Here is a 13,316-nt window from a genome sequence, read left to right on the forward strand (position 1 = left end):
TCCTTCTACGTATGGTGTTTAGAGGATAAATCTCAACAGAACAGTTCTTCGTATCTTCTGTCACCCATACCGCTAGATACTGCCAATGAACAAATGAGGCACAACTCAGATATATATGGAATGGCATGAGGTTGAGAAAGGCAATTTGAAAGGGGAGAAAATTAATACTGTTGCCGTATTATACAACATCAGTTTCGTCTATGTGTACCTGTGCTCAAGTTACACACACACTCCGCCAACTGTTCGTGACATTCATGAGGAAGTCAGAAATCTCTTCATCCAGATCATTTAGCTAGAAGAGGAGCTTCTTGATATGTTAATTATTGATTGGTATCTAGTGACACTTCTTTTGTAGAAGGGTAGGTACCAACTTTCTTTGGTTATTTTCTTTTTCAATATAACTTTTTAGTTTAAGTGTGCCCAAGTACAGTTGTCTACAGAAAGACAAAGTATATCCCTTTGGGATGAGAGCAAAGTGGAGGACAGAAAAGTCCTAAGAACTGAGCTTAAGAGCAATTCTGTAGTAGGTTGTTTTCATTGCTCAAAACCTTATGCTTAACAGCCTCAGTTCTGTTATACATTTTCTTTTAAGGTCAATTTTGATATATTACCAGCTTGCCATCCTCCCTTTCCTCAGTAATAATTTTTGATACTCTAATAAGATATTTTCATTAATTATCCTTTGCTCTATAGTTGTAAATTTAATTATTAGTACCATAAAAATCTATAAAATGCTTTATGTAATTTCTGTTGGAATTTATTACCTTTAGAATCTAATATTGCCAAATGAAATCTTAGTTCATGTTTAGAAAGCATGTGAGTTTACAATATTCTACTGTTACGGTGAAGGCAAAGCCAGTTCCTACCCCTTCTCTTTTCTTTGTAGGAATATCAACATCATATTGAGAAAATACTTACAGGTAATTCTTAACTGTTTAGCTTGAAAGGAAGATGTTGATTTAGGGAAATAATTTTGTGATCACATCAATGACTCTGGTAGTGTTAGGATGTCACCCCGCCCCCCCCCCCCACCAAGTTATTTGTACCTCCAGTCCAAGAGACTCAGAGCAGTCTTCCTGGGAACTGAGGAGAATCTTAATGGCACTGACACCCACATGCTGTTAAAAATGTACTAAGGTTTCGAAACTGCTACTGAAACCAGACAATGAGTTCAAGATGGTGAGTTATCACCTGAATCAAAATCAAGGCACTATGGGTTTTTTTTTTTTTCTCTCAAATAACCCTGAATCATTTCTGACTAAAAGAAGCATTGAAATTGTGAAGGATATAATAAAAAGATTCCAACAAATCCTAAAAGTTAAAATTCCCACCAGTGAGAATGTTAAAAAGTGCCTAAAATCTTTTGTGTGCAAATTTTACTCCTATAACTGGAACATTCTTGAAATGACTTTCAGGCTTACTGAAAGCCGTTTACACAACTATTTCCAACTATGAACTGTATCAAAATATGTGACCGAAACTTCCAACCATCTAAAATAAAGCAGTGCAAATCCTATTTTCAAACCTACATGAAAAATAATGAAATGAGGGATATTTCTGAGTAACTTGGAAATCCTGTTGCTTCAATAATTTAACCTGGAAAAAAATATCCATTCCCAGCAGCACATCATACCTCACTGAACAAACTGTGACATCACAGCCAAAGTATGAACAAAAAGCCTTGTGCCCCGGAAAGTGAGAACACTACTGTGTTGTAAACAAAAGGGGAAACAGAGAAAGTACTGGTTTGTACATGGTGTCAATCTAAGGAAATAGACCTACGAGAAGATAATGCTTTCATGCAGCTTACAAAACGTTTTGCTTTCTTCTCCTTTTATCCAGACATATACATAATTTTTTACAGCATCTATACATAGAGAATTTGAAACACACAACATTCTGAAATTAATGACTATCCAATCATTATCTGAAAAAGGGAGAAGGAATGGGGAAGGGGGCCTACTGCATCTACTGGACTGTCTTCATGGCATCATTGTAAGCAACCCCTGACGTGACAGTGGTGTGTCCTCTGTAACACGGAAACAGGCACAGAACCACTAAAAGTTACTAACGTTGTTAGTGCCTTTCTGATTGACTGGAGGTCGTGTTTCATAGCTGAGCTTCTTAACATTTGGCAATACACTTTTTCCATCGAGAAAACAGCTGGGCGAGGAAAACACTGTCAGAACTGGCTATGGCCCCGTGATCCTCTCCTGCTGGCTGGTACTGCAAGGACATCTGGAGCGCTAGGCAGCGTTTTCCCTGCTAACCAATCCCAGAAACTACAACACTCAACACTGCATCTTGTGAAACTGCTGGAACTTTTCCTCGTAGCCTCAGATCATCTGAGCAACTGCTCTGGACAAGCCCTTCCTCCCCCGAGGTCAGAGAGGAGGCGTGTGTGCTACTGCGGCTGAACCTTGGAAGGGTCGTTCAGCCCGTCCGTCCTGTGCCGGTGCAGTTGCTGCTGCTGCGGAGATTGGTGCTGCTGGTGATGCGCTGGAGGGAAACCGCTCTGCTGTAGTGGAAACGCGGCAGAGAGGATGAGCTGAGCGGAAGGACTCCCGTGGAGCAACCTTGAAGTCTAAAAAACAAGTGCATTATACAGCATTGCTTTACCGGGTTAATCTGTCCACATCAAGATTTACTCAAGGTTTCTACTCTGGACAGGGACAGAATCCTTAAGTTCCACATAATCTACATCATTTTTTATCTTCTCATTTAAAAATAATATTTTAGAAAATGCTTATGAGATTTCCTCTCTTTTTAACAATATAGAATTTCCTTTCTTTTTGACAATATAGAATTTTTTTTTAATTTATTTTTTAAGGGAACTGAGCTAGATATTTTTTGGTATAGAAAGCAGTCTGTCTTGAGACCAACCACACGTACTTTTTGCCTTAAAGACCGCAATTTTAAACAGACAGTAAAATGAGTAAAATGCAAGTGCAGCTGAGAATGCAAGAAACACAGATACTCCACAGTCAAACAGGGCCTTCTGCGCAGGCTCCTTCAGTTGGTTAGAGCAGCCCTTCAGGAGCCGAAAGCGTGGGCCACCGGGTTCAAACTCTGGCGAAGCCATTCTCTAGACTGTGACACTTGTTCAAACTACTTACTTCTCTGGGCCTTGGTTTCTTCATTTACAAAATAAAGATAAAGTGCCTCCACACTGGGTTTTTATGAAGACTAAATATTAGCATTATTATTATTTAGAAGTACCACAAAAATGAGGGCAAAGTGAGAGACTTAAGTCCTATATATGTAGCAGTGTGGTTTAAAAAACAAAACAACAACAAAAAAACAAGGGCACAGGATGTGACACCAGAAACCCTGGATCTGAGCTGTGCTCTGCCATTTATCAAGTGTGTAACCTTGGGCAAGTCTCAACTCCATGAGCCAGTTTCTTTCACCTGATTCCGATTTCTGGTGATACAAAGAGAATTAAACCAAAGAAAGTGGATTTTTACAATGGATGTTCTTCCTCACTACTGGCAACACAAACTGATGCAGGGCTCCTCATCCAAATATGGGACTGTGATGGGAGACCTTTGCAAATGCAAATAAAGGGCACAAGTGCATACACACACACACACACACACACACACACACACACACACAGACACACATGGGCAGATCTTGGAACCTTAAGCTTTGCCAAAGACCTGGACAAACTTCTTTCTCTGTTATTTAGGAAAAGCTTTTGTAACAAAAAACTCAGGATATTTGTGAGCTTTACAGGATTACAACAGAGGCATATTTTGGAACGAGATGTTATATAATCAGAAAAGCCAAATTTAAACTAACTCTCTACACAGAAGTGTATTTCTAAACGATACTGTTGATCTTATTTCTTTAGGGGTCTCATGTCTCTGGAATTCTTCTTTCAGAAGCAGGGGAGAAGAGAGTGCCTGTTCTTTTAAGGGCCCTTGTTCCCTGATTTAGGAGACTGAGATCCTAAGGCAGGTTCTCTCCTTTTTTAAGGTTTTGCTCAATTCTCATTGAGTATGATTTTCTATAGAAAATAGTTTATAACTTATTGTAAATTCTAGTTATTAATTCATTTATAACAACAGCTAACCTAGTCACTAATAGCTGCAGTATAGGCTTCAGGTCTAAGGGGCTGTCAGTAGGACTCTCAGAGGTATTTAGGCAACTAACTTGTTTTAGTTTTCTGTTCTCTCCAAGAACTCTACTTGCACCGTAATACTAAGGGTGGTAGAGTAAGGATGTATTTATGCCTGAGTATACAGTCTAATACTAAATTTTCTAATCATACCATCATACATACATAATCATACATCTGCATGACTCTAAAACTGATGATACGGTATGTGGCTGGCCTCCACGGACTGGTCTCCAGATGAATCTAGGCTAGCCTGTATTCAAAACTGCTCCCCATAGGCCAGAACAAAGAAGCTGGATTTCCAGAAGTCAAAACCTGCTACTGTGTGCTCCAAGGAGGCTGCTGAGGTCCAGAAATGTATCCTGCTGAATTCCCAGCTGAGGATCCCAACCTAGGTTAACTTTCTTCTCTACCCTTTAGATAAACAGATCCAATCTACTGAGATACGGGAGATATGTGATGAAATATGTGTCTGCATTTTTGGCTAATCTGAGTGTTTACTCCATTGATCAAGACAGTGCTCATAAATGCAGCTAGTTCTGTGCTTCTATGTTCAGTGACTTATGCGCATTGTTGACCCACGAGGTGTGAACTGTGAGCACCTCCATATTATAGATGAAGACGCTGAATTTTAGTAAGTAACCTGCCAAAGGGCACACAGCATGTGGAAGAGCAGTGACTCAGTCTCCGGGCAGCCCGACTCCAGAGCCCGCATTCTCAATGATGACAATACACGGCCCGCCACAGTATTTCTCCTCTGACATTAACTTACAACCAAAAAATCATTTCTAAGATTTAATCCAACATAATAATTTAAGGTAATGCCTCTAATTTTTCCAAAAATCCCTTTTGATGCCCCTGGCCTGTAGGAGCGCATGTTTGATGGGCCACTAAAAGGAAGACGGAGTTTGAATTCCAGAAACTCCAGCCAGACAGAGCTCTATATAAAGTACCTTGATGTGGACAGCAAGTAGCTACTTATTCTATCCACTAGTTCAGATAACCAGGTATGCCCATGGCAGAGCTAAATGTCTTCCAAAGACCAAACACAGGAAGAAAGAACAGCTAACGAGGACAAGCTTTCTGCCCTTCCAGAAATTTCACTTATACAGTAAGCTTTTATGGATTTTTCAGATGGTTTACAAAATTGTTCTTTTAATGCCTAATTTCACTCTGTAGAAGGAAATGGGAGAGCTCCCCCTCGGGGGAATTACCTGTAAGAACTGCTGCGGCGGCTGCGTCAGCTGAGCCTGAGACGGTTGCTGAACCGAAGCGAGCTGCTGCTCCTGGGAGCTCGGCTGCGGCTGCGTGACTGACAGTGTCTGCGGCGGCTGCTGTTGTGGAGCAAAGGTAGGGTAGGCGGTCACCACCTGACCCATGAGCATTGTGCTAGGTACCATGACCGCCCCACAAGCTACGGGAGCAGTTACTAATTTGGTCACAAGTTGCTGACCTTGAGAAAATCTGTGAAGAGGAAAGAAAGAGAAGAAGGGGAGTCAGAAGTGTAACGTATATATTATAAAAGGTGGTGGGCTGAATGCTCCTCTAAGATAATACCCAATGATACTGCCAGTTTAGTTTTTAAAAGCTGTACGTTCCAATTTCGTTTCCTGTTTCACATTTTTAAAGATGCCTTTGGGAATACCAGTAAAACAAAAATGTATGTAGCAAAATGAAATGATCACAAACAAAAATGTAAATTTCTTGGACAACTATATGCAAAAGAATGAAGTTGGATCTTTACCATTCACCACATACAAAATTTAAGTCAGACTGGATTAAAGCACTAAACATAAGAGCTACAACTACGAAACTCTTAGGAAAAAACAGGGTAAGTTTCATGACACTGGATTGGGCAGTGATTTCTTGGATATGACGCTAAAAACACAGGCAACGAAAGATAAACTGGACATCAAAATTAAAAACTTTTGTATATCAAAGGACACTATCAGCACAGGGAAAGACAATTTCTCTTTCTCCTACTCTGTGGGAGGAAATTATCCGCAAATCCTGTATCTGATATATATTATATAAAACAATCCTATAACTCAACAATAACCAATCTGATTAAAAAATAGGCAAAGGTCTGGAATAGATGGTTTTCTAAAGAAGATCTACAAATGGTCAATAAGCAAATGAAAAATGTGCAGGGAAATGTGAATCACACCTGTCAGGATGGCTATTATAGAACAAATTAGTGCTGGTGAAGATATGGAGAAATTATAACATGCATTGCTGGTAGGAATAATAAAATAGTGCAGCTACTAAGGAAAACAGCAGGACTATTCTCCAAAAATTAAATACAGAATTACCACGATCCAGCAATCCCAGTTCTGGGTATATACCTAAAAAGAACTGAAAGCAGGATCTCAGATGCTTGTGCACTCATGTTCACAGCAGCATGATTCACAATGGCCAAAAGATGGATGCAACCCAAGTGTCCATCAATGAATGAGTAAACAAAACACGGTGTATTCACACAATGAAATATTATTTAGCCTTAAAAAGGAGTAAAATCGGGGCACCTGGGTGGCTCAGTAGGTTAAGCATTCGACTCTTGATTTCGGCTCGGGTCATGATCTCAGCGTCCTGAGATCAAGACCCACACTGGGCTCTGAATGTGGAGCCTGCTTAAGATCCTCTCTCATCTGTCCCTCCCCACTTGCACTCTCTGAATGAATGAATGAACAATGAATGAATAAATATGTATCTTAAAATAAAAGGAATAAAATTCTGACACATGCTACAACATGGACAAACCTTGAGAACACTGTGCAAGTGAAATAAGCCAGTCACAAAAGACACACATATTGTATGATTCCATCTGTAATCTAGAGTGTCTAGAGTAGTCAGAGTCATAGATTTATGTGCTTAGAAAGCAGGATGGTGGCTTCCAGGACCTAGAGGGGAGGTGGAATGGGGAATTATTGTTCAATGGGGCAGAGTTTCAGTTTGGGACTAAGAAAAAAGTTCTGGGGGGGGCGGGGGAAGTAAGGAAAAAGTTATGGAGATTGATGGTAGTGATGGTCCCAACAGTATAAATGTACTCAATGCCAAAGAAATGTACATGTTAAAATAGCCGATGTGGTAAATTTCATGTGTATTTTACCACAATGAAAAAAAGTTTTAAACCTATTAAAAAATACCTTCCTTTTTCTAGGTACTTGGGGAATCAGCTATTGTGGCATGTGTTCATTTTGCTAATCATGAATAAACTTAAAGCTATCATAAGGGATTTTTAAAGACCTTTCTATTAGGTTTACAGAAAATACTTATACACTGCAAGTTGTACCTTATGAACATAATTCAAAATTAAACGACCTTCTAACACTGAATAAAAATATCCTCAATTTGTAAATTCATCGATGTAGCATACACCCACTGTGTTAGAATTCACTAATACTTGCTCCCTCCCCACCTTCCTTCTTCTATTTTAATAAAACAACAACAACAAAAAATGATACCTGTTCAGGGAACAATAGTATTTCTATTTGCCTTTTCTGTGAGATGAAGTTAGTTTCTAACATTGGCCATTACAGAGCTATGACTCCACTGTGACTGGAGCACGACATCACTGCAGTTATACACCGTGTCAAGTACATAATGGTATTAAAGTTAGTAGAAATTAACTTTATTATTTATGTGGTCTGTAAGACAAAATAAATCCATTTTTGAATCCATACCAAATCCTGAAAATAAAATACTCTTATTTTATATACTTCAGGGCTGAATGTATTACTTAATGCAAAAAATATGTAGAAAATAATTAAAAAACTGACATACGGAGAATGATGCCCAAAGAGAAAGTAACATTTTCAAAGTGGCGTGGGCACAGAAGTACTAAATGCCCATTTATCTCTAATCTTAAAAGAAATTGCCCTAACTGGTCACTGATAGAATGTGATGAGAATACTTCACCCATCTCTGGCACTAAGACACATTCTTCAATCTACTTCATGCTTAACTCCCACTTCTGTGATTTCATATCCACTACTCCCTTTGTTTAAATTTCCCTTGTGAGAGTCCCTGCCGCATGAGAAAGTCTAGCTCTTTAAGACTTGGGCCAAGTACCTCCTCTGTGAAGCTTGGCCTTGGCCACACTCCTCTCTTCAGCTGTTTGCCTCAACCCATAAAACTGCTAACTTCCTTTTTCTAAAGACCTAGGAAGAAGTATTTATCATGACAAATAATACTGATTTGTTTAACCCTCTATGGCTTATAAGTCTGATCATTCTCTTGGGACAAGGAATGTGCCATACTCACTTAAGTAGAATGCCAATGGTTGCTGAAGTATATATTTTCACCTCAAAAAAAAGGTCCACAAATAGTTGCTAAATTGTATCCTCCAAAATGCACATCAGCATTCTAGATTAATGATGTCTTCCTCAGGCTTTAAAAGTAATCCTCTACATTTCTATGGAGCACATTCATAATACCTCCTTTTAGAATGTCGGAGCGAGAAGTTGGACTTCACTTGAGGAACTGAGTTCCAAAGAGAAGCAATAAGTTCTCTGTGCTCTCACTGCCTCTATGATCCTACAGCTTCTTTACTCTTTGGAAATTAATAGGATTTAATCAAATCTATTACATAGCTTGATACAACAAAATTGTATTATAAAAGCAGCAGCCTACTTGTATTGCAGTAAAATAAAAACTAAAAAGTATTTAAAATAGACGTTTTAAAACCATAGAGATCCCAGAGTAGTTAAGAGAAAGCTTCCCAATAATTTGAAATAATGGCATTTCTTCAAAATATTTGTTTCTATGTCAACTATTTGGACTGCCCACTAAAATAAGTCATAAATGGCTGTTTTTCTAGAATGGCCCAAAAAAGTTCAGTGTACTATAAACTTAAGTACTTGAGTTTTGAAATCAGATACCCAGGCTTAAATTTAGAAACTACTCATCACCCCCCTTTAACTATCTACAAGCCCCTAACCAAATTACTATAAACTCACTATTTTCTTATCTGGGAAATTAAAGACCTAACCACATCTTAAAAACAAGCAAACAAACAAACAAGATCAATGATATAGTGTATTTTGAGCGCCTAGCACAGTACTCAACAAACTCAAGAAAGGTAAGCTACTTTTATTCCATAACCCATACACACCATGGAAGTATAAACCTTAGCCATTGTTACTGCATGAAAACTCATCAACATTTGTATTAAAATGTTGAAAGTTTCAGAATCACACAAAGCCTGTCATAAAACTCCTTTAACAGTCTGCTATGGATACTGGACTCTGTAATATTCAGTAGAACATTTTTGGATAGGAAACAAAATTTACTGTTATAATAAAATAGTAACATCCTTAAACAATGGACATATTCTGCCCTTTTTTTTTGAGAGAGAGAGGAGAGAGGGATAGCAAGAGAGAGAGCGTGAGAAGGAAGGAGAGGAAGAATCAGACTCCCCACTGAGCAGGGAGCACGACACGGGACTTGATCCCGGGACACTGAGATGGCCCATGACCCGAACCAAAGGCAGACGCTTAAACAACTGCGCCATCCAGAACCCTTCTGCATTTTTATTTCTAATTCAAGAATGCTGGTGGGAGTTGGCTACAAACTAAAATCAAATTTTTAAAAATCAAATCAGTTTTTTAATTCATCAATTTTTACAACTTCGGAATGACTGAATTATGACAACTACCTGATCTGTCTGTCCTGAGTGAATGTAGTTACTGCAGCACTCGGGGTACTGCTCTGCGGCATGCTAGACGGGATCTGGACCATGCTTCCGGCTGTCGGCTGTGAGATCACCATAGTGTTGTACAGTGGGGCTGTGAGAGTGCTCTGTGTCTGACTGGGAAGAGATGTTTGTTGACTGTGCCCACTCAATACATTCTGTTGACTCTGCTAGAAAATAGAAGATATTACAGATGAATTCAATGAAAATTTTTTTTTAGGAAATATGCATCTACTATTCATTACTCTAACAACAGTTGACATGACCAAAAAAGGAGAAGCAGGACATATTACTCTGGGAGAAATCTAACTACAAAGGAAAGAAACCTGTAGTAACTGAGAATGAATTAGTCTTCAGTATCTCGTTGGAATATAAACTACGAACTTTAGAACTTCTGTTAAATGCCCAGAGTGAGTGATGGACGTTAGACATCTTGACAGATTTCACCTAAAGTCTTGGGATTTATAGTCACTGTATACCAATTACCTGCATCAAATTTCCTAGATTACTGATTAAACTATCACTACTGTTAATAGCTTATTCTTCATAGTAATGTGTTTCCTGGTCACCCTCTTTTGTAAGTCAAACCTTTATAACACACAGAAGTAGCCTGTATGTTCATTTTTAACAAACTGCAAAATTTTTAAATGTCAAAATACTGAAAGCATTTATAACATTGACATTTTGACAATTTTGCACAAAATATTTTAATGATCACACCCTCAAAACTAACCTTCTAATTATTACTATTAAAAGCTAAAATATAGAATTATTTCAGATAGACCTTCATTTTCGTTTCTGCAATAGTGTACATTTCAATCACTCAACACTCCAGAGCTCATTGCACTTGATCCATTACCTGACTTGATGTACTCTGTAAAGTCTGCTGCGGTATCATATGCTGAGTTGTGCCAATGTGTCCAGTATTCATTCCACTTTGAATCTGGTTAGTTTGAACGACCTGGCCCTGCATATTTATAGGTGTGAGTTGCTGGATGTTAGATGAATTTCCAGAAGAAAGTTGAACAGAACCAAAACTCAAACCAGGGGTTGACTGTTGTAAAAACATCTTTAAAAATAAAGATTACATTAAAATGAGCTTTGTCGATTAAAAACAAAGAAGAATGAGAGCAATTTTAAAAAGAGAAAGCAAAAACAAGCTACAAATTGAGTTTAAAAAGCAAATAACAGGATGGTTAAGTCTTTTTCAGTGACCAATTAGCAATAAACAATTACTGGAAAAAACCTAATTCTTATCCATTCTTCCAGTCATCCCATAACCTTATCATGTTTCCAACTGTCAGAAAAAGGGTGACAAATTTCAAAACCTCTACTTGTTTGAATATTTTACATGTTGGTCACTGTTTGTTCTACCAGCTAGCATTACCCCAACTCAGTGTTACTCAAAGATCTGTGGACAGGCAGTTTTTCATCAATCATTGTTTATAATGTCTGGCATCAGACAGAAGTAGCTTTTTTCACTTAGTTTCCCTTCTCCAAAATCCTTGTTTCTGCTGAAAGATACAACTTTAGTGGCCCTGTCTACTGATCAAATAAGACTAACTAGAATTATATCTACCAGAAGTTTACTAAAATAATGATTGATGATTGATTTATAAACTCTACCTAAATGTACCTAGAAATCTACACAAAATACAATTTTATGGGTTTAAATTTACTAAAAATTAGATTGCTAAAAAGAGGACTTTAATCTGGAGAAACAACGATGTTAATGGAAATACTCTTAGGAATGAATCAGAGTGTAAATGCCATCATACTGAGTAGGAAATCAATGAGTATTTATTGAACTAAACTGATGAAATGTTACCTCTTGCTTCTCATTTTTAATTAAGAAAAGTCAGTTTTCAAAAAAAAAAAAAAAAGAAAAGTCAATTTTCCTAAGAAATCAAAATGTGAATGGCATGTTTTGTTTGTATTCAAATATAATAACTTTACCTGCAGCCCTTGACCATGGACCATTTGAAGTTGTTCTTGAATTTTTCTTAGTTCTTCTTGTTGTCGATGAATATTTGCCTCTATCATCCGTGTCCGTTGCTCTAATTGGTCTTTTAGATGCTGCATGGCTCCTAATTGAGCTGAAAACTGAAACTGAAGTACCAGTTTGGGAAAAGTGTAACATATTTTAGAATCACTTACTCTTCATAATTGTGTGACGTGAAAAATAAGTAGTATATATCACAAGCTAAGAATGTTACACTAGTTTTCAATGTATTATCTCTCAGCCCCTAATTCACCCACCTTTGCTTGGTTTTCTGCTACTGGAGCTGGACCCTATAATCATTTCTCCTTGATCAGCAGACACAAACTTAGTCATGTCCGTAAATGGTGCTGGAGGGATACTGCAAAAGGAGCATCCCTTGACTTTCCAGCAAGTCTTACTGGCATCCTTATGGGAAGCTCCCCTGCAATTTCTGCTGGTAACCCAGCAGGTGGCTTCCTGCTCTCCAGCCCTGGTCTGTGGTACCTCAGTGAACCTCTCTCTCATCCAGTGGCTATAGCCACACCAGCCCCAATGGGAACTGAGTTTCAACTAGGCCTGGAGGAAGAAAAGTTGAGGAGGCCTGGGGGAGTTTTCCAAGTTGTTCCTTCTTTGCATACTGTACTCCCCCCTCACAGTTAGTGGCTGTTCTCTACATCCATTATCCCTGTATGATTTAGGATTCCCTGTTACCCTGTTACCCTGTTAATAATTTTTTATTATTATCCCTATTTCAAATTTCTGGTATGGTTTCTGACTTCTGACCAGATCTTGCCTGATTACAAGTACACACTGGCATTGGAAGACCAGCGTTCAGTTGGTCAAGCCTGCAATTCTTGATTTTGGCTCAGGTCATGGTCTCCAGGTCCTGAGATTAAGCCCTGTGTCAGGCTCACACTCAACACAAAGTCTGCATGAGACTTCTTCTTTCTCCCTCTCCTCTTTCAGGACCCGAAGACTTTCTCTTTCTCCCTCTGCGTCTCCCTTGCCTGTGAACATGCGTGCTTGCTCTCTTCTAAAATAAATAACAACAACAAAAAACAAAAAGACCAGAGCTCATACTGTGGCTCTATCATTTCCTAGAACAAGTTACTTAATTTCTATCATATAACAAATGAAAAAGTAGCCTGCTCCTAGAGTTACTCATATCAAATTCTGTCATCCCTAGAACAGCCTCTTTGTACACATCATTAGAAGGTTATAAAAATCTAACAGATAACTAACCATATTTTTATTCATATTTTCAGCTGAAACTATTCACAGTTGTATGTTCACAAGTATGAAATGTAGACCGTTACAGACTAAGCAATTATGAATGAATAAATGCATACATGAATGCAAACAGTTATTCTACTTCCAGGATTTTCAGTCTTGTTTCATGGTTTTACTTGAGTCATAAACAGCTTCTATTTACTACTGCTTGAAATTTAGTCACACTTAGTGATTCATCACTTAAGTGTATCCTGCTCATTTAATTATTTCCATGAATATTTAGCACAGGA

At 38.2% G+C, this 13,316-nt stretch overlaps 1 protein-coding gene across 1 annotated transcript in view; it reads right to left on the minus strand.

The window, feature by feature from the left end:
• Positions 1–407: 407 nt before the first annotated feature.
• Positions 408–13,316, minus strand: part of CLOCK (clock circadian regulator) — a 131,832-nt gene continuing 118,923 nt past the window's right edge. Inside the window, exons 19-23 of the mRNA XM_080796704.1 lie at positions 11,772–11,924; positions 10,675–10,884; positions 9,780–9,985; positions 5,338–5,587; positions 408–2,584 (exon numbers count right to left, since the gene is read on the minus strand). Of these exons, the coding sequence (XP_080652830.1) occupies positions 2,405–2,584; positions 5,338–5,587; positions 9,780–9,985; positions 10,675–10,884; positions 11,772–11,924 (999 nt within the window). The 3' untranslated portion in view covers positions 408–2,404. The remainder of the gene's footprint in view (positions 2,585–5,337; positions 5,588–9,779; positions 9,986–10,674; positions 10,885–11,771; positions 11,925–13,316) is intronic.

This window comes from Martes martes (assembly GCF_963455335.1).
Source record: "Martes martes genome assembly, chromosome: 2".
Lineage (NCBI taxonomy): Eukaryota > Metazoa > Chordata > Mammalia > Carnivora > Mustelidae > Martes > Martes martes.